Source organism: Heloderma suspectum, chromosome 4, assembly GCF_057233095.1.
Source record: "Heloderma suspectum isolate Gila_16-S chromosome 4, 16-S_ref, whole genome shotgun sequence".
Lineage (NCBI taxonomy): Eukaryota > Metazoa > Chordata > Lepidosauria > Squamata > Helodermatidae > Heloderma > Heloderma suspectum.
The window spans coordinates 71,884,476-71,906,438 of record NC_139461.1 but is presented as its reverse complement, the minus strand read 5'-3'; the positions used below and the strand labels follow the sequence as shown (position 1 = coordinate 71,906,438).

The 21,963-nt window shown below is 42.8% G+C and overlaps 1 protein-coding gene across 2 annotated transcripts in view; it reads right to left on the bottom strand.

The window, feature by feature from the left end:
- The window catches only part of NOL4 (nucleolar protein 4), a 207,321-nt gene that overhangs the window by 97,443 nt on the left and 87,915 nt on the right, over positions 1–21,963 (bottom strand). For both annotated transcript variants that reach the window (XM_084848084.1, XM_084848085.1), the window contains exon 5: positions 17,188–17,320. In XM_084848084.1, coding sequence (XP_084704210.1) covers positions 17,188–17,320 — 133 coding nt within the window. The remainder of the gene's footprint in view (positions 1–17,187; positions 17,321–21,963) is intronic.

Below are 21,963 nucleotides of genomic sequence, written 5' to 3'. Positions count from 1 at the left end.
CTGAGGCGTACTTTGGGAGACATGTGTATAAAATGCATATATCAGCAGAAATGCATACAAAAATGCATACATTTTCAGAAATGTGTACAAAAAATGTCTATACCGGAAAAAATGCGTACAAAAATGTGTGTGAATTTTCGTGGTGATTTTTTAACCAAAAAATTCACACACTGGTGCAGAAATGGAATGGAACAATCTTGTGCTTCAAAAAGTTCAAAAACTGTAGAAGCCAAAACAGACAGATTCATCCATCCCTACACCATCATCTAAGCTATGGCTATGAAAAACAAGTACCTTGTTTAGCTCTCGTTAAGCCTTTTCCCATTCCATTTGTAGGGAATATTTATTTTAACAGCACAACCTCATTTATTTGACTGATTGGCAGATGAACCGGAGGGAAAGACATCCTAAATGGTCAACTAGTCAGTGCTCTGGATAAACAGGAGTACTGTTTGTATTGGGCTGCAGTGTCATGGCACTGCCTAGAGAGGTATACTAGATTGAGAAAAGGTGGAGAATCAAATGATGAGATTTTTAAAATACAGAAATATTTGTACTGGTTTAATTAAAAATACTGCTACCACCCTGGCCCAACAGGTTTTGTGTGCACACACATGCAGTCTTCCTCAAGTATATTTCCCAGCTGATCAGTGACATGGAAAATACTGCTGCACACATAGGCCCTAGGTCTAGGATGTTTCATCCCATATTTTGGACTACGTGTGACGTTTCTGACAGTGGATTGGGAACTGCCGGCACATACAGCACCAAACAGGTGGCTTTTGCTTTCAGTTTTGGCAGCACCAATCACCTTTTGGGGAGCTGGATAATTTAATCAAGCTGTCTGGGGTGGGGAGTGGAAGGCTTCAGGCCAGTGACTCTAAGCAGCTGTCAAAACTGACAACAGCAAATATTGGCTGGGTTGATAAGCACACACAGATCTATGAATGCAGCAACACATGGGCAGCCCAGTGCTGTGCTTGTGGATCAGGGTCTGTGTTTCCCAGTTGACCTGGGAGTGATTATTCCATTCCACAATTTTATACAAACATCGATATACTTTACAAAAGTAAAGTATAGCTATCCTCCCATGATTTCATTTATGCCAGTAATGCCTCAGGATTATCAAAATGTGCATGCCTCACATCAGTTTTGAATGGTGTATGTGTGTTTTTCTTAGGTATCCATCATCAAGTGCACAATGAGAAAGTGGAAACAGTCCTCACTACAGTGGTGAAAACAAGAAGCACATAGCTCCATGGAAACACTCCATAGAAGCCTCTTCTTGCTCAAGTCAAGTACTTATTTTCTCACTTTCAGTTTAGACAAATTTGAAATGTAATGACTGTGGATTGGATAGATCAGTGGTCAACATGCAGTCTGTCAGTACTGGCCATACTCTTCAAGTCTACATGGTGGAAATACAACACAAGAGAGTTCAATTAAAAAAAAGAGAGAGAATGACCTGTTATTTCTAATAATACTATTATACCATTGTCCCCAGTGCCTCTGGTAGGTAAGGCTATATCAGCATTCTCATTCTAGAATCCATACTCAAGACTCTTAAATATTAGCTAAAATGAACCCTGCGAAGTGTAGTACTGAACCATTTAATAGCTCCATTATGATATAAAAGAATATATATTGCTCATGATTAAAGATGAGTTATTTAATTGTTGCCAAAAGATACCTAGACTAGCTGCAATCAACACATTTGTAGAGGTGAATTCCATAAGTTAATTAGCACTGTTTACCCCGACCCTATTGCCAGTCCATTTCAAGTCAGTCATGAAGAGGGAGGCTACAATGTCGCTGAAGGCTGTGTGTGCTTCAGCATGAAGCAAGTCTTTGCTTCATATTGATCACATCCTTGATTTCACTACAAGTACTCTGTTCCTGTTTTTTGTGGAGGTAAACAAGATTTTATCCTTGGTCTATGGTGATATTACTTAATACCACCCCTGAGGTTGCTCACAATCGTTTAAGAGCACTTTTTCCTGATTCCTTCCTCATTTAGTTTATAAATTATGAGTGAGATCTACCCCCACCCATGTGTGAGCATATTTCCCCTCACACACAGGAGAGGAGCAAAACTTCCTTTTGGTAGGAGCGTTGTGAAGTGTTGCTCTGGAAAGTACCCAAGCCAAGCAGCTTTGGGAAGGTTCAGGGGGCTCTGGTGGGGGGTACTTGTGCATGGCAATCTGAATCCTGGCCCAGGGTCTGGATAAAGCAATCTAGCGGCACTAGGATTGTTTCTGATCTATAGTCAGAAAATAATATTGGCGAGAGACAGACAAGACAACACCTGGCAGGGCAGAGACAGAGGGAGGGATAAGTAAGGGATAAACAGATGTGGGAAAATAATAATCTTCTTCCATTTCTCATGTTTGTTCATGTGTCTCACCTTGGAAATGTGAACACATTGAACTGAAGGAGTCCCACTATCCTTCTATTGTTAAGACTGCTCCTCAGCCATTGAACTTTTATCTGTGGGGCACGACTGGCAGGTGGGAGCCAAACTGTGACTTAAAGGCTGGTCTTTTGTGACTTCACATGCTCAGCATAGCATTACTGTTACTTAGGAAACGCTGCCTTATTGATGAAAAATCCCTTAGAAGGAAGAGCTATTTGGACCATGCCCCTACAATTGCTTTGGAGGGGGGCAGCATTTCTTTCTTTTTTCTATTTCTCTCTCTCTTCCTTCCCATTCTTTTCAAATCTGCATGCCCTGTGCTTGAAAGCCAGGTGAAGAACTGCATGCATGAAATCACAAAAGGCCATTCTTTAAAAGTTTTGTCTGTCCTAACTTGCAGTTAAAATTTAGGGAGTGAGAAGAAGCCTCGGTAATATACATGCATGGTGGAACTTGGTCAGTTCAAAGTGCTGACATATTCAACGTGAGTGACATTTCCAGTAGGCAGAAAAATTAGTATTTCCCCATATTTTATATTCCTGATCTCTCTCCCTGTCTCCGTTTTCAACAAAGGTTAGACCATGTGATTTTGTTGCATGCGTAGCTTTACTCTCAACTGGGTATTTCAAGTATATTTCTGTGACAACAGTTATGTTAACAAGGTGTCCACATATACAGCTGATTTCTCTATCATTCTATATGCCTCTTATTATGAAGGCCATAGCCCAGGAAATTGTAAGCATAGCAGAAGGCTCCACTGCTACTGCTGCACTCACAATGTTCTGCCAAGTCTGCCCCAGCATGGCTGGCTGGAGAATGCTGGGAGCTGTAGGACTTCTTTCTGTCTAAACATGCATAGGATTGTGCCCTAAGACAGCCTTCCCCAACCAGATGCCCTCCAGATGTTTTGGACTACAACTCCCAGCATTCCTGACCATTGGCCATGCTGGCTGAGGATGATGGCAACTGAAGTTCAACACATCTGGTGAGCACGAGGTTGAGAAAAGTTGGTGTAAGACTTAGAGCTATCAGAGAAGCATTGTCAACCACATTACAGCTAAGACCTAGGAGAAAAGAGTCTATTGATCTCTTTTCTAAGTACCCTCATCTCTCTTTTCACCTCTCCTTCCTAACAGGTGATCACTAGCACGGATTCTCTAATGGAGAAAAGAGTGCACAGCTAGTTTGCAGTTGCTAGATCATGGCATACATTACAAATTGAATACTTTTTTAAAAACTTTGAAGTTTTTAAAATAACATATGCAGCATCTTAGGAAATGCATCCTCCCTGCTCAACTGCCTCCCTCAGACTCCTTGCCTCTACTCCACAACTTTGTCCCTCCTCCAACCTTTGCCCTCAACCTTACCCCTTCCACTAATCCTTCTGTCTTCTTCTTGCCCAGTGGCTTCATTAAGACAGTAGGTGCAAGAAACAGGAGAAACCATTCACTGAATCTCTTGCCTATGGCTCCACAGAGCCAGGAGGAGAGCAAAAGGAACAAGTCGGGCTGGGTTGGGTGAGGCTGAGGCAGCTGTATTTACTTAGAGCTTCTCCACACTAGGCTTTTTATCCTACAGCTGTATCGGGGCTTCTGCTTCTGTATTCTTTGTGGAATTAAGACTGCCCCTTTTCACACACTTCCACTTTTTTTTTTCATGGGGAAGCTCTATGTTCCATGGGGAAACTCTATATCTTTCATTCTACAGCCACTAGATGGTGCAGAGTTATAGCGCCTCTTTTTACGGAGAAAATCAACTAGCAATATTTAAATAGATCACTATCTGCAATCTTAAAAAAAAAAAAACAGGATAAAGGTCAGAAAGCACAGGAGAGGTCCTGGAGCTTGATGACGTCATTTAAAGGACCCACAAACTTGCGTGAGTAACAAATCTCGATCACAGAATAAAAGCCAGTACATTTTCAGCTTGGATAATGTAAAGGAAGAAAAGTGATTGGACTAAAACAGGGGTCCCCAAGGTTTTTGGGCCACTGGGCACATTTGGAATGTTGAGACAGTGTAATGGCACTCTCACAAAATGGCTGCCAATATGGCCATAGTGAATCACAAAACATCCATTTCCTAGAAGGCTAACTGGTGAGCAATAAAGAAAAATAACTTGGCCAGGAACCTGAATTCAAGGCAGCGGGGGTGGGGGGCTCCAAAACACAAAACCATTCTTTTGAACCCATAGTTTTTGCCTCCAACACCCGTTTCACAGAATGCAAACTGATGAGGCTCAGAGACTGATGGGACTAAAGCAGGGTCCCCAAGCCAAGAAAATGTGTACAAGTCCAGATCTACACTTAGCATCATTTAGTAACAAACTGATCATGGTAACGCAATTTCCATCTTGCTCAGTAACACATCATAGGGCACACAGTGTTAATTATTGCAGTATTTAGAATAACTTACGCCATTACCGCAAGTTGCACATTCCTTATATGACTATTCGTAGCACTACAAGAGGGCGTTCACACAGTGGTCACCTCTCCTATGTTAATGACGTCTTCTTTGCAAGATCCCATGTTGAACCACTTTTCCTCCAATTTCTTGATGTCTGTGCACCACCTGCGCATGTGCAATAGTGTGCTGGGAAATCCTAGTTTTAAAAAGGGAGCTAGGAAAGCACTTCCTAGCTGCATGAAATGATGGTGATCAGCCAATGCAGGCTGGTGGCTCCAGTTGTGGAGGGGCTGTAATTCCATTCTAGGTTTTAGTCAGAACCAGCCAGAACTCCAAAGGACCTATCCAAGGTGCAGAACCTATTTGCAGGATAGGGTTCCACACCTTGGATAGCTCCTTTAGAGTTCTGGCAGGTTCTGACTAAAACCCAGAATGGAATCACATCCCCTCCGAAATCAGAGCCACCAGCTTCCACGGAGTAAAACCTCAACACACACACACCTCATAGCAATAAACCATCAAAGCATCAATCAATGTTAGAACACACTCAAGACCAGCAACGAGAGTGCACAGCTAGGACAAACAATGGCACAGACTGCTTAAGAGAAGTGGTAAAAAAGGACTTCTGGTTGGAGCCATGTCACCCTGGCAGCGTTCTGCGGAGGCTCCTCAGGACGCTATCACAAACAGCTTTTACAAGGTTGAAAAACCTTTTCATCTTCCCCTGGAATTAAAAGGGGAAGCAAGAGAAGCATCTGGATGAAGTCTTGGAAGAGTAGCTTATTTTGTGAAGCAGCAGAAGGGCTGGACTCCAAGGTTATTCTGCCAGAGCTTAGACACCGCTCAAAGTTGTTTTGAAACTCCTATCTAATTAGGAGAACACAGGGCTGATGAGTTCCAAATGTAGTTATTAGTGTTTATGGACTAAGGAATCATTGTTGTTCAGTCATTAAGTCGTGTCTGACTCTTCGTGACCCCATGGACCATAGCACGCCAGGCCTTCCTGTCCTGTGCTCTCTCCTGGAGCGTGCTCAAGTTCATATTCATGTATCAGTGATGCTATCTAGCCATCTCATCCTCTGCCGTCCCCTTCTCCTTTTGCCTTCAGTCTTTCCCAGCATCAGGGTCTTTTCCAGTGACTTTTCTCTTTGCGTTTGGTGGCCAAAATATTTGAGCTTCAGCTTTAGTATCTGTCCTTCCAATGAGCACTCAGGGTTGATTTCCTTTAGGATTGACTGATTTGACCTCCTTGCAGTCCAGGGGACTCGTAACAGTCTTCCCCAGCACCACAGTTTGAAAGCATCAATTCTTCGGCGCTCAGCCTTCCTTATAGTCCAGCTCTCACAGCCATACATTACTACTGGGAAAACCATAGCTTTGATTATACGGACCTTTGTCAGCAAGGTGATGTCTCTGCTTCTGACTATGCTGTCTAGGTTTGCCATAGCTTTCCTCCCAAGGATCAAGCGTCTTTTAATTTCATGGCTACAGTCACCATCTGCGGTGATCTTGGAGCCCAAGAAAATAAAATCTGTCACTGCTTCCATTTCTTCCCCTTCTATATGCCTGGAAGTGATGGGGCCAGATGCCATGATCTTCGTTTTTTGAATGTTGAGTTTCAAACCAGCTTTTGCACTCTCCACTTTCACCCTCAACAAGAGGCTCTTTAGAAGGAATACCAACAATATTTGAGGACCTGCAAGATCTGTTTGAAGAGAAGGAGGGCAACATCAAGGAGGAAAAAAGGAGCAGGATCTCCGCCGACCCCCCCCCCCCACACACACACACACACCCCTCTCATGGCAGAGAGTTCGGGAAGCGATGGAAATATAGAGGAGTTGCTTGCTCTGATAAAAACTTTGTCTTCGCAATTTGCTAAACAGGCTAAGAGGCTGGATATGATTCAAAATTCCATCACCACCCTGCAAGGGGCTGTGGACTTAATTAACACTTCTTGGCAAAAAATGGAGGTGAAGGTTAATGAGCTGCAAGATCGGGTAGCAGCACAGGAGATTGCATCACACGCTTTTTACAACAATTTGTCTGTCAGAATCTCCCAACTTAAGGCTTTCACACGCAGGGCAAATGTGCATATTATTGGTATCAAAGATCTACTTACTGATGTAAATTTGTTTACTTTTATAGATAAGTTTCTGCATGAGATACTCCCTGTGCCATCTGATTATTTACTTGACATTGAGCATACATTCCATGTGCCAAATGCCACAGGGACTGATTGTACGATTATAGTTCAATTTGCAAGAATCGCCACAAAAAATTATATCCTGCGTTTGGCAATGGGGGGGATCTTTTTTGGGGACCAAAACAAGATAATTTTATTTCCAGATTACACCAAAGAAGTTGCTGATAAAAGAAGGTAATTTACCAAGGCGAGAAACCTGGCAAGACAAATGAACTTACAATATCATTTAAAATATCCTGCCACATTTTGCATTTCTTCTGAAGGGCAGATGAAGAAGTTTCTAAATCACAAAATGGCAGAGGCGTGGCTAATCGTAAAAACATGTGAGACTTCTGTTCCAGCCCCATGAACTGGAATGTATAAATATGTTTTGTCAATTGGCTACGTTTAGTCTGTAAGATCCAGGCTAGGCCAGAGATAACTGTTTATATATATCCGTCTTTTTTCTCTCATTTTTTTTTAAATGGATATGATATACTGTACCTAAATCTACTGTGTGTGAGGGTGTATAGAAATGTGCACATTCATTTATATATTTGGAAATGATACTATCTAAAATATAGATAGTACAACATACATTAGTGATTGTTGTATTTTTTTATCCTTTATAATTCTTTTCTTTAAGTATTATTATTAATATTATCAATATTATGATACTAGGATTAGTAATATTTCTGGCTGGTTAATTTTAAGCTTTATTATTATATAGTAGCTAAAAGGCATTATATGGCCAATGAAAATGAATCCTTTATAACTGGCTTTCTTGTTATAAACCTGAAGATATAATATTGAAATTGATTTCTTATGCTGTATTGATTAGTAAGATTGATAATATTATGGGTATAATTTCTAAGTAGTAGTTTATATTTTGCTTTGTTTTTCTTTGGTGTTTTTTTTCTGTTTCTTTCCCCTTTGTCCTTCTCTCTCCTTTTTATATTTTCTCTTTCTCTTCTCTCTTTTTCTTTCTATTTTATTATTGATGGGTCCTCTCAAGAATACTGCAATGTTAGAAACTGTAGAAAATGATTATGTTGTTGGTGTTCTTTATTTAATTTATAAAGATAAAAGTAGAATTAAAGTATTATAAAAAAAGAAGTGGTAAAAAAGCAGTATTAGTAGAAAATGAGGTTTCAGATTATATGGTATAAAAAGTGGGAAATACCACCTGAAAGGCAGTATAAGGACAATGCCATGTGCCCCAACAGTTATCAGTGCACTACAATAACGGTAAAAAGCATGAGTGTAGATCCCCCCGAAGTCAGTGGTGGGGTCTGAGCCCCAAATACCACATCACAGATTTGCCTCCATGAAGCACAGCTCCATGAAGTACTCATTTCACAGAAGGCCAACTGGTGATGCTCAGAGAAACAAACACACAGGCAAAAACCTAGACAAAACATACACCACAACAAAACCAACCAACCAACCAGCTAACGTTCATGCACCATACCAAAACAAAAGCAAAAGCACGTAACACACACAGCACAGGCAACATACCCCCTGCACTCCCTGCCAACCTTTTACCCCCATGATGTGCTCCCCAAACCTTAGCCCTCCAGGATGCTCCTCACTCCAGAACCTTGTTTTCTTTTGCGGGGGCATTCGGGCATGTGCTTTGGGGGCTGCAGCCATCTGCCATTTTTATTTTCTAATATGGGGCCCTGAGGCATTCTTGGGGGGGGGGGAAGTGCTGGAGGTGGATGTGTCACTTTGCAGCATACCAACCACCTAGTTTCTTAAAAAAAAAAATTAAAAATCTTTAAAAAAAAACTCAGAAGGGCAGGGAGCCTGGCAGGCAAAATGAGAGGTGTTTGTGGGTACAGTGGTGCTCACGGGCACCATAATGGGGACCCCAAGCCTAAGCCTCATTAAGTATTTCTGTGTTGTTCATAAATCATCATCATCATCATCTCTATTTTGGGGCTTAAAGTCTTCACTTATGTAATTATGCAATAACCACCAAGACCTTGATTATAACCAACCGTTAGTAGATTGTTGCTAACAAGTCAAACATGACAAACAATTTTGAGGCAATTATTGTCATTACAAGCCACATTCAATTGTTCAAGGCAAGACTAATAGAAAGCGACAGTTGTACAGCTGGGATAGTGCTGTGGAAAATGTGATTGTTTCCTGATCACATTGGACCAGTCAGAACGCAGCACTGCATTTGCTAAATACATTATTCATGTCTTATAACATTTTAGTCTACAGAAAGCAAATTACAGAGTAAAAGAAAACATAAACAAGCACACCTTTTAAAAACAAACAAACAAAGAACAGCTATTTGAAAAGGGATCAAAGAGCATGTGTGGTCAGAAAAAGTACAATTATTAACTTTCTCATTGCATGTTTTACTTCCAAATGACCTTTTATATTGCTTTGACCAGCACCTAGTGTAGGCACTGATAGGCACTAGGTCAGATCATTTAAAAACAACACTGTTGATTTTTTAATAATATTTTTATCCTACACTTCCTCCAAGGAACTTGGGGCTATATGGTTCTCCCCTGTCCATTTTAATCTCACAATAACTCTGTAAATTAGGCTTAGAGTAATTTCTCCAAGGATAATAATCAGTAAGCTTCATGACCAAGCAGGTCTCCCTAGTCCTAGACCAACACTCATTAACTACAGTACCACATGGCTCTCTACATGTGGTTTTCCTTCTTGCTATCCAGCCAGCTCTTTCCTTACCATATATCTGCTGATTGCATTGGGTGAAAGGGGAAGGCTCCCTGAGCCCCACTCAATGCATTCACACAAATGGCTTTATGGAGAATCAAATGGAAGGCTGTGTACCTTACCTCTGCTACTTCACAGCACACTAATTTGACCACTAAGTAGCATTTCATCTTATGTAGTTACAAAGAGCTTGGGATATCACATTTCACAACTAGAAGAAGTCATTCTGATGGCAATGCAAAATCTAGTACTTTTATCATGGAAGGTGACTATGCCTTGTTTACCATCTTGCTTGATGAAGAGTTTTGGAGAATTTGAAAACTTGCACACCATTTTGTGGCCTAGTTGGTCTAATAAAGATGCTACATTGATATGGATTTTGGACCTTCTTTGGGATTTTTTCTCTTGGCTAACAGGGGTACCTTTGTATTTTAAAATATGTATCATGAAAATTGTAGGAATTACCATAACACTTGATGGTCTAACTGAGTATTGTTGCACAACCTATCACCATCTAATGCACTATCCATTCTGAGCATTCACTTCCCATAGTAAGATGTGTGCAGGCTGGATTAAATCCTCACTCTAAGTGTCTGCCTGGGCCAGCTGCTTTTCTTAGGATATACCAGGATATACCAAAAATTAGCAGGTGAATCCTGCTCCTCATTGACTGTACCAGTCTGCTCATATGGCATCCCTGATCAAGGATCCACTTTTGGCTTTGTACTGCAGAAGTCAGTACTTCATTAAACAGATAATAACATCCCTGTAACGCTTCTTACAGTTTTTGTTTAGAAATGACAAGAGACATTGTACTTGTGAATATGCACCACAACCTGCTATTTCAAGTAGTTGTCAGAAATGCTTACCTTTGACTAAAGTTATTAAGGGAGCAATCCTATCAAGACAGATGTCAGCCTCCAAACTCAGAGGCTGATGCCTATCCTATGCAGGGCAGACAGAGCACAGAGGGGATCCTGTCCTCCGTGCTCCAGCCACCCTGCATTTTTGGCTAGATACATGTTTTCACAAGTCTAGCAATGGCTTTGGGGAGGAGGAGGGAAGAGGCCCAGAGACCCATAAGGAAGCTGTCTAAAGTGGCTTCCGCTGTCTCCTCCCCTCCCCCAGGACCGCCCCTTTTTTGCCCTCTCTTGCAATCCCTTTATGAGCGTGGAGATGGCAGCAGCATGGAAAGAACCACACTGTCTATGAGGGGGAAGGGGAGGGGCAGAGAGCACAGCTTCAGGAAATGGAAAAATCCTATATCTGTCTAGACAGTATCTAGAGGCCATAGGTTGTTCTTCCCATGGTCTTGCAGACATTATACCTGAAAACATGCAAGAACAGCACAGAAAGATGGGCAATACTGGAAGAGTGACAGAAAAGGGAAAAGGGAAGAAATGTCACATAGAGTACTGGTGTGAACCCAGCCTAAGAATAAGAAGACCCCTGAGGGAGGATATATCATGGGATCTCCTTCTTACCATAAACCTTCCAGTACAGGTTTGGGTGAAATGTCTACGTTTGAGGCCAGACAAGAGCAAACTGCATCTCAGGAGACCTGTTTCTCTCCCAGGACAAGGATCTTCCCGCTATGGCAACTGACCCATCTGAAACAGCAACTCACCCTTCCTTACAAATAATCCTTAGCATTTTCTTGCTCGCTACAAATGCTGCAGGTAATCACATAACCTAAATCTTATACTTTATAAGAAATGTTGTATCTGTTTTCAGCTGAACAATCATTCCATTCTCACCAGGACTACCTCACAAACACATATTATATCTCTGTCCCAAAAAAGTCACTGAAGTGTCTATAACATGTGTGAGGGCTGGCACAAAACATTTTTCTGCCTGAACAAGATGGTGCCCCCCTCCCATTCCATGCACAAAAGCCAACTGGACTGACAGATGTATCTGCCTTCCACACTGATGATGGGACAGTGTCCTCCTCTGCACTGGAAGGTGGCAGGCTAACTTCGGAGGTGCAGGGCAGGCTGCATGGCACATGGGTCTCTCTCCAAGACCTTGCTGCTGCTTCCCAGCATCTGCTGCTTGAGGGAACTGCTTCACTTTGCCTAATGGTAAGGCTGACTTTGACTTGTACTACTACCATTGTATTAGTGGCCACCGTAATTTTGTGTGCTTTTGCAGTTGATATTAATTTGTGAAAAGCACTTTGGACCTTAGAAAGCTCAATGGATACTACTTCTTCCTTTGAAGCAACTGAATATAATTTCAGTCAGTGAAGTAGTGATATATGCCAGCTTCACTTAAACTCTTCACAGGTGACAAAGGCACTAATTTTCTTCAAATCAGTGATATCACTTACTCCCAGGTCTGAGAAACTTTTGTGATTTTGCCATGAAAAAGATAACACTTCAATTAATTTTCAGTTCAGCCCCAAGGCTTATTCTGAAACATGCAGATGTTAATGTTCCATTTCTTTCTTTCGTTTTCTTTATTGACAAATGAATTCAATGCTTGTGAAAGGTGGCAGACTGACAATCTTGGAGGCTGAGAATGTCTTTTTATCCTCAGAGCTGCTGCTGTACAATAGAAGCAGGGGGATCTCCATATTATTATGCTAGCTTGCCTTGCCAAGACAGTTCATAGACTAGATTGTGTCTGGTCCACAGTTTTTCAAGGGCGTGGGGAGCAGCAGAAAACCTAAGTATCCATTTAAAATTCTGACACCAGTTGTAGTTTGTCATGAGTAGAAAAGTTATTTGGATAGATTCTTCTTTCATTCTTAGTGCTTGTACATACATTGTCACAATTACAATTGCATAAGGGATAGGACAGCTGATCTGTGCTTGATTTGTCTGCAATACTGCTGCAGATCTCAGATTCTGAAAAAGTTTCATCCACTGCAACAGGAAATAGTGTTTTTATCCAATGTATAAGAGCCCCGAAGTTGTACCAGAATGGTGCTTTCTGCTTAGTCAAACTATTATGCCACAATTCTCACACCGCTGATTGATTTACTACAACTGTATTACTTCAGAATTTGGAATCATTATCTGAGGATCACCACCACAGATGCAGCCCTAAACACACTTGCATGCAAGTAGTGAAATTTTCATGCATAGTAACACACTTATACAAAATGTGCCATAGGATTCGTGTGATTGCTAGCTTCAGTAGCACTAGGATTTCCCCTGAAAAGTGTAGGATCCAATATTAATCCTTTTCAGCTTAGGGTTTTATATCAAATTCAGATGATAATAGAAACCTCTGCCTGAATTTCTTCCCAGTGCTAGTTGCTCTCAGGCTGCTGCCCTTCTTTTGTTCTCTAAAATCAAGAGTCATGGCAGCCTCTTCCACAGGTTTTGGGGAGTCAATAAGCTGCCCCTGCCTTAACAAGTAGTCAGAACAGAAGTAAGCTGTAAACAAGTAAGCGAGCAAAATGTCTCTGCATCCCTAGGAAAGATGTGCATTTATTATTCTTGCAAACACAGTGAGTTCCCAGTTTTTAATCTCAGAAAGTGTAAGCATCTTCAGGAATTAGACCTTATGGGGAATTATCCTCACAAAGGACAGTTACAGTGCAATCCTGTATAGCAGTGTTCTTCACCGTAAGGCCCAGGTGCCACTGGTGACTCCCAATCACCTCATGTGTGGTTCTCCGCCTCTCTTATTCATGCGCTCTCTCACTCTCGTCAATAGCTGCTCACTCTCAGCAGGGGCTCTCTAGTTTCATCTCCTTGTTTGCTTTAGCAGTGGGCCAGCTGCTGTGATTTCGACTGCTGGAGGAGACTCTGGGGCATGTCAGCTACAAAGTTGGGATGAATGAGTTGTTGTTGGGGAGGAACCCAAGAGGCAAAAAGCAAGGTGATTGGCTAGCTGCGGTGATGCACTATGCAGCATTGGTGGTGAATGAGAAATTGAATGCACGGGCAAGATAGAGAGCAATGTGGACCTGCACTGAGAGATGTTGCAGCACTGAGTGGTGTAGCACACTCTCTCAGTGATGAGAAAGAGATCCATCCCCATGCAAGATCAAGGGAGCCTGTCAGAATTTGCCTGCGTGGTGACTTTGCGAGGCCTTGCTTGGATGATGTGGAGGGGATGAGGACAGGCCCCAAAAGGCCTCCAGCCAAGTCCAGTGCACAGTGCCACTGCTTGACTGGGGGTGCGGTAGGGACAGCACAGCGCCCCCCCCCCATAGCTTAGGAAAGGCTCCCAAGTGGCCTCAGTGGCTCCCACAGACTCCCAAAGTGGCTTCTGCTTGGAAAAAAAGTGAAGACCACTGCTATACAGGTTGATTCAGAAATAAGTCCCACTAAGTTCACTGAGGCTTACTCTTAGGTAAACATGTATAGAATTGCAGTCTTAAGTTAACAAAATACTCATATGAAGATCTAGTAACCGTCAATGTTAAAAATAAATAAATAACTTCATTCTCAGACAGGGAATTTTAAAGACCCCATGTTTAGGTTTATTTTGAGGCAGCACTGGTACTCTGACATGCTAATATCATGAGCTGGAGCCCCCCAAGAAATAAGCAGGGGCAAAGAAGCAGAGCCCCAGGTGCTAAGGTGGGAATGCTGCTTGTGAGTAAATGACAGAGGATTCTATAGTTTAGGGCAACAGGGTAGGAAGCTGCAAGGAGGACACTCAAGGACTTAAATTAGATTCCTGAAATGGGCATATAGCAGTCCTATCACCTAAAGGGGCAGCTGGGGGCAGAAGTATAAAAGTGTTCACGGGGAGTCAGAACCAGGGCACTGAAAAAACTGATGAGCAAGAGGCAACAGGTTGGAGTTGACACTGGGGAAAAGGAGAAGGTATCCCATCAGAGACAGATTTCACCCATACTACCTGTGCACTAGAGTCTTAGCATAGAATCATAGAATAGTAGGGTTGGAAGGGGCCTATAAGACCATCGAGTCCAACCCCCTGCTCAGTGCAGGAATCCAAGTCAGAGCATCCCTGACAAGTGGCTGTCTAGCTTCATCTTGAATGCTTCCAGCGTGGGAGAGCCCACTACCTCCCCAGGTAATTGGTCGTGTTGCTCTAAAGTCAGGACGTTTTTTCCTGATGTTCAGCCGGAATCTGGCTTCCTGTCACTTGAGCCCATTATTCTGTGTCCCCTGGCCTTCCTCTCTGTGACAACCTTTCAAGTACTTGAAGCACTATCATATCTCCCCTCAGTCTTCTGAAGGCTACACATGCCCAGTTCTTTCAGTCTCTCCTCATAGGGCTTTGTTTCCAGCCCCCTGATCATCTTTGCTGTGTATTGTGTTCCACTACTCCTCCATCAGAGCAAACCAATTACACCTTCATATCCCAGAGAAGTATAGTTTTAAGCTTTCTTTCAGGATTTCAGTGCATCCACGCAGCACCCTATCCCTGCTCTCAATAGCCATTTTCACACATTACATGGAATGCATGCAGTGGGGGAATACATTGCACATGCTGTCACCATTCCCAACTAGGGATGGGCAAACCTGTCCATTTTTATTTCTCTCAGTTTCTTATTTTTCCAATCTTAAGTTTGGTTCATCCCAAACTTTGAGGATTTTTTAAAAGTTCAAAATTCATACACATTTTGTGCTCTTTTCTCCCAGTATACACATTTTTGTATGTAATTTTGCCTGATATACACATTTTTTCAAGGAATGTTCCTAATATTAAGCATTTTAATATTATTTTCACCTATCTATGCATTTTTGTGTGCACTTTTCCCTAATATGTGTACTTTAATTGGAGAATTCCATTGCAAAATTTGGAGAAGTGTGAATTTCAAAGGATAACTTGAGTTTCGGTTTGCATGTTGGTTTGAAACTATTAAATTAGGTATGGTTGTATTAAAATGTGAACCAAATGATTTCCCACCCCCACCCCCCATGCCTACTCCCAGCCTCCACTTATTCAGAAGAATGTCTTCATAGGTTCTACATGTGTAAAACTGTTCAAATGTAGTGCTTTCTCAGCATAATAGGGAATTTGCAGTTGAATGCAACAAGCTCAGGAGCAGAGACAAAATGCACAATCCCACTTGCTCCCTTTCCAGACATTCAGTGGAACACGTGAAAGGTGCCGGTTTCCTACCCATTCATATGGCCTAACTCTGAGACAGGTTGCAGATGGGATCCGGTTCAAGCAGATGAAAATCAGAGGGGTAATAAATGAAGTCACAGACAGACTGGCAGTCAGGCATTGCAGGCAGATGTTCTTTTGATATTACAGGACAAGATATCATTTATCATAGGACCCACACCTTCCTCTGATCACAGGGACCTTGCTTCCATCTTCTGAACCCTTATCCATTCCACCACAATTTCTACTATTAATGAAAAAGATAAATGAAGTTGGTTGACATCAGCATATTGTAGACACCAGCACTAGTAAAGGAGCCTCTGTCCCAAAGCTGTGTCAGATGCAAGACTAACTAGTGTGAGATGCCAGACTGAAAGTCTTCTGTCTGATATCTATGATAACACACAATAAAATTGTGCAAACCTTTTTTGGCTACAGCTCTACCCCTTTATTTTCCTCTAGTGAAATGCCCATCATTATGATGGGTGGAATTTGTGTGGAGGGAAAGCCAATATTTTTCAATGAACTGAAAAAATAAGGTGGAAGTATATGCGTCATCCGTCTATGTATGGCCAGTTTTGCCCCCACTGCAACATTGTCCTCTAGTACAACACTTCATCTTTTCCCATATAAGTAGATACATTCATTTCCTTATATGAGAGAAAGTAAAGGTATGCACATTTGTGGAGACCAGCCCTGTGTGTCCTTGGAAAGTGGCAAAAAAGGAGGCCAAATCAATGTTAGTAAACTTACTATTGTGCTAATACATAGCAAATGCTACTGTTCGCAGATCAAAAGCAATCTGTGAAATGAATAGTAGCTGAAATAGCTTCATCTCCTGCCCTAAGCCCCCTTTTTTGTTCTTTTTTATCCCTGTGTGACTACAAAGCTGCACCACCCATCTAACTCTGTATATTTAATCACAATAATCAATTAAGTAATATGTCAGCACCTATTAAATAAACAGCAACTAAACCATACAAATCACACATCACTGACAATGGGCCAGTTCAAACAAATGAACAGCCCACTGTGGCTTATTTAAGCCACGGTGGGCTGCGGGGTGTGCTGGTGCTTGTGGGCTGCCATTTTGAATATTTAATGCCCACCGCAGCTTGTCATGTCATGCGAACCCGGGGATTGTGGGTTATGTGAGGGTTAAACAACCATTACATAACCCATGGTCTGTTGTTGGGTTATGCGAGGGTTATTTAACTCTCTCATTGCTTAACCCTCACATAATCCACAGCCCCTGGGCTTGCATGACATGACAAGCCATGGCTGTGCGTTGAATATGCAAATCCCGCTCAGCTCACACTGCAGGCCACTGTGGCTTAAGCAACCCATGGAGGGTTGTTTTGATTGTGTGAACCAGGTTAATGAGAAAAGGAGGTGTTCAACAAAACTCGGCTTCATTTGTTGAACAATAAGCTTACCATCTTGCTGGCCCTGGAGATTCTGTGGACTTTGAATCCTTTCTTCAAGATTTGAACTGAGGTCAGAGTTTACAGCAGACATCCGGGTGGAATCACTCAGATCAAATTCATCACTTTCTATGGAACTTTCATCCTATAAATATAAAATTCCATATCGCAAGCATATTAACAAATGTCAAGATAATTTTCAGGCATAGTATTCATAGTAGATTAAAGTTTACCAAGCAATTACTAGATGCTGTTCAGCCTAGGATAGACAACCTTGAAAGCTTTGATTCTTTGTACTTTAACTAAGAGATCTATACAAGTGTAATTAACTGGCTGTTGTGCCCTGCTGCATATGCTTAAATCCAACGTATATGAATGTGTAAATGAACTCAGGATTATAGCTACTGTGGAAAGGACATGGGAATTTGAGTGAAAACAAGTAGAATTTCCATAAGCAACTGAGTTACTATGATAGTCACTAGTAAAAGGCATAACAGAATGGTTCCAGATAGCTGAAATACCCATCCTTGCTTCATATGAAACTGGACAGTTAAAAAGTTTTGTTTCTCTGTACTGGTGAGAACAACGCTCCTTGCACTGGGTAAAGGCATGTTGTACTCTTTCAAAATTTCAGTGCTTCTAAGAGGAATTCTGCTTCTTCAAGTAACAGAAGGTCCTTCCAAAAATAATGCTGTTCCCAAGATGCAGTAGGTAGGGATGCACCTGAAGTTCTTAACTGAGGAGTTTGGAGTACAAATTTCCCCAATTAAGAATTTACAAGCTAATTAAGAGCTGAGCCCAAACCTCTACAAGGTTTGAACTCAGCTTATTAGTTCAGCCTGGGCCCCAGCACCAGCCCGCCCCACTGCAGTAGCCACCACTTGTTCCCTTTCTTACTGAAATGTACGTGATTGTAGTGCCAGCAGTGATGAGAAGGTGACTACTTCATCAGGCTCTGTGCAACAGCATTGAGAAATATTGTTCTGGGCCAAGAATGTAGGCATGCTTAGCAGCATCCTGAGCAGCAGGATTCCTGGAAATGGAACCTTGTCAAAGCTAATGTCTTCTTACTAGGAACCCAGAAGACCTGAGAAACTACAATTACCAGGGATATTGACACCAAGAATGCTATTGTTGCATCAATATGATAACAGCAGTCCTTGTTGATGTTGCTGCCAGGTAAATGGGGGGGGGGAGTTTCCAAGGGGGTTTGGGGAGGCCTCCAGTCATTGGAGCTCAAACTGGGCCTGAAATTAAAATATATTAATTTGAATCTAATCTGAAGGAACTGTGGCCATATCTGTTCATTTTAGGCATGCCCATTCTGAATTAAGCCCAGGGGAACTCATCCATTACACTACCTTGCACCATTCCAGATCTGTTTTGTAACCTGGCAATGGTGAAGAATGTTCTAAGGATTAGCCTGAACTCCACTGAGTTCTATAGACACTGTAGCTAAAGGATACCCAAATAAAGGAACAGAAATGCCTTTGAATCCTCGGAAGTCTGTAGGAATAAAACACCTTGGGGCCAATTGCTGCAGAAAAAATACATTTCCAATAACTGTTCTTGGAATTTTTTTAGATGATAACTATTAAGAGATTGCTATTGCTTGAGTATTAGACCTTTGCACAAGAAAGCAGTGATATTTAAGTTGAGTTTTATCTTCCAGCCCACATATATGCTAGGGTGACTTCGTGAATCCTTAGAAACAAAAATTCAGTGTAAATCCAGGGGTGAGTTTTCCAGAACATACTATCATATATGAAGTAATTTGAAGCATATGTTAGAAATAAAACCTCTTGTGTTATCCTGCACATTCTCCCCTACTAGTTAATCTTTATACCACATAATATATCTGTGAAATGTATTCTTTCCTGGTAAGGGTTGGAATGTCTCCTCTATCATTATAATCTGGTTGAAAAACTGGTTAGATAATGGTAATTGTAGCTTCCCCTTCAAGGTCCGTAATAAATAAGGAGTCATTTGCTCTGACTGGGAAACTAGTCATCTGAAGGAAACAGAGACTGGGTTCACATGACACAACAACCCATAGTCAGTGATAAGCCACAGTGGGTTGTTGTGTCATCCGAACCCAGGCTGATTCCTGCAGAGTGGCTTGTGCATGGGCAACAAGCCACCCCAACAACCCATGGGTTGTTCTATGGGTTGTTGTACCCATGATGGGTTGATGTGTTGTCCAAACCTGGCACTGCCAACCTCCCATGGGATGCAGGCATCGGGCAGCAAGTCACTCAGCAAGAGAGGCAGAAACCCCTGCTGCGCTTCCCAAGTGTGGCCACAATCTCTCTTTACAGTCATGGCTGAGCCGCTTCACATGCCCCTTGCCAGTAACAGCACCTCCAACTGTACCCAAACGGCACTTTGGAGGGGCTGTAACTGTCTCCCTTGTCTCCCACCAAGTCCCCCATCCCCACGCCAATCATGACTCCAGTCACATTTGGAGCAGTCTTTAATTTTCTTTCTTTATTTTATTTATGCAAAACGGGAGCAACATTCTTTTTTATTATTTTCCTGGCCCCAGGGAAAGTGCACAAATAGCCCCCTTTAAAAAAAAAAGTTTTTGGAGTTGTGCACTTCCACAACTCTGACTGTCAGAAATATATACAAGCTTGCCTTGTCTGGAGCTAGGGATGTATGAAAATCACTTGCGTTTTGCGGATTATTCTGATGGGGGGGGAGGCGTTCCATCCCTCCCCCCGGAATCCTGGCCGGGGGGGGAGGAGCTCCATTCCTCCCCCCCGGAATCCTCCGCAGCTGGCTGTGCTCCGCGGCAGCTCCGCGGAGCAGCCAGCCAGGCCCAGCCAGGCCAGAGCCGTCTGCAGCCGGATTTCTGGCCACGGAGGGCTCTGGGTAAAAAAACAAACAAACAGTGTACGCAAATGGCAGTGGCTATGGCCGCCGCCATTTGCATTCCTTCTTTTTGGCCATCTTAATTTACGTAACTATTTACGTAGACTATGACGGCGAAAATAAATAGCGTAGCGGACGCTATTTGCGTTCCCCTTATTTTCGCCATCTTAGTCTACATAATTATTTACGTAGAGTAAGATGGCCCAAAATAAGGAACGCAAATGGCGGTGGCCATAGCTGCTGCCATTTGCGTACACCTTTTTTTTTTTTTTACCCAGACGTTTTAGGCTACATAAAAACTTACGTAGCCTATCACGTCTGTGTAAAAAACCCCCAAAAACTGCAAATGGCGGTGGCGGCAGCAGGTCGGAAGACCAGCTGCCGCCGCCGCCGAAACCGCCGGAGCCGCCGCCGCCTGGAAGATCCGCCCCAGGTAAGTCTCGTCCCAGAGGAATCCGTGGGGGGGTGGCAGGGGGTGGCAGACCATTCCGCCACAGTTTTCAGGGGGCCGAATGCACTGGCATTCGGCCTCCCTGAGATCCATGGCGGAATTCTCTGCCATCCCTATCTGGAGTCTTGTATGTTTGAGCTGTCAAACATACAACATAACAGGCAAGACTACAGTGTGTACAGGGTGATCTGACAGCCTTTGACAATTGACAGGTGGGGAAATGGGTGCAGATCACCCCCTTAGCAAGGTTATTCCCAGGGTTGAAAGGGTTGCCCTGAACTTGGGGGTGCCCTGCTTCGAATCCCCACTTGCACCAGCAGGTATTTTTGAGGGAGATCTACACCCCCATTTTTAATCTCCCAATCACTGTAATCACATCAAACTAGACATGGTTACTGCATCTGGGAGATTAAAAAGGGGGATGTAGATCTCCATGAAACAGAGTTGCTTGCCACCCAGGGAAGGGTGTACTGGGAAGAGGGCACCCCCAGGAGTCGGGGCAACCCTTTAAATCCTGTGGATGATCTTGAGCCCTTTTCCCCACCTGTCAAGGTGGAAAAGGGCTCAAGAATGCCTGAACAGGCCTATAATAGAATCGTCATCTGCCTTGAATTTTCTTGAAAAAGAAAGGATATGTGTGTTTTTAAAATAACTAAACAAATTAACTACTTAGCCTGAAATAAATGGCAAGTTCACAGTAGCAAATGGATTAACTCAATTTTTAAAATTATTTATCACTTAGAAAGCATCCAACATTTTCTAAGCACTATATATAGAGTTTAAAAGATAAGAGAGCCCCAGCTTGCAAGCTCGCAATCTACAGACATGATACAAAAGGCAGGGGAAGGGAATGGGGCAGGGAAAGAGAAGCAAACAAATTCCTCTTCCACTCCTTGAAGGTACACAACCCAGCAGCCCTTAGTCCCCTGGCCAATGGCAGAGGCCAGAGTGTGCTTCCCTTCAGCTCTGCATTTCCAGGGCAATTGGCATTTGCAGCCAAGTGCTCTTTCAGGCAGGAAGGAAGCAAGCTCTGTGTAGCTTCTCTTTCTCTGGGCAATGGACAGGGCCAGGCTGGTCTTCCCCTTGCCACAATCTCTTAGGGCCAATCTACATTGTGCCCATCATTGCAAAGAATTCGGTGTCCTGTCAGGTTAAATGCTCTTGCATTAAAACGGGATTGTTCACACTCACCCATTTTCCCCGTTGCAGTGCTTCATTGAATGTGCAAGCTCGGTTCACACTCGAGTGCTGTACTGTTTTCCTGCTCTTAAAGATGGAGGCTCTCATTGGAGGATCAGAAACTCTACCTGTTTCTGCTGATTCCACACCCACCATGCTCACAGCTCTCGACAGCCCCATGTCGTCTTTCGGCTAGTGATTGCAGAGCTACCTCAGCACTCAATGTTTCCTCAACAACAAGCAAAGGGCTGGATGTGTGCACGCTTGTCTGATCTCAGAAGCTA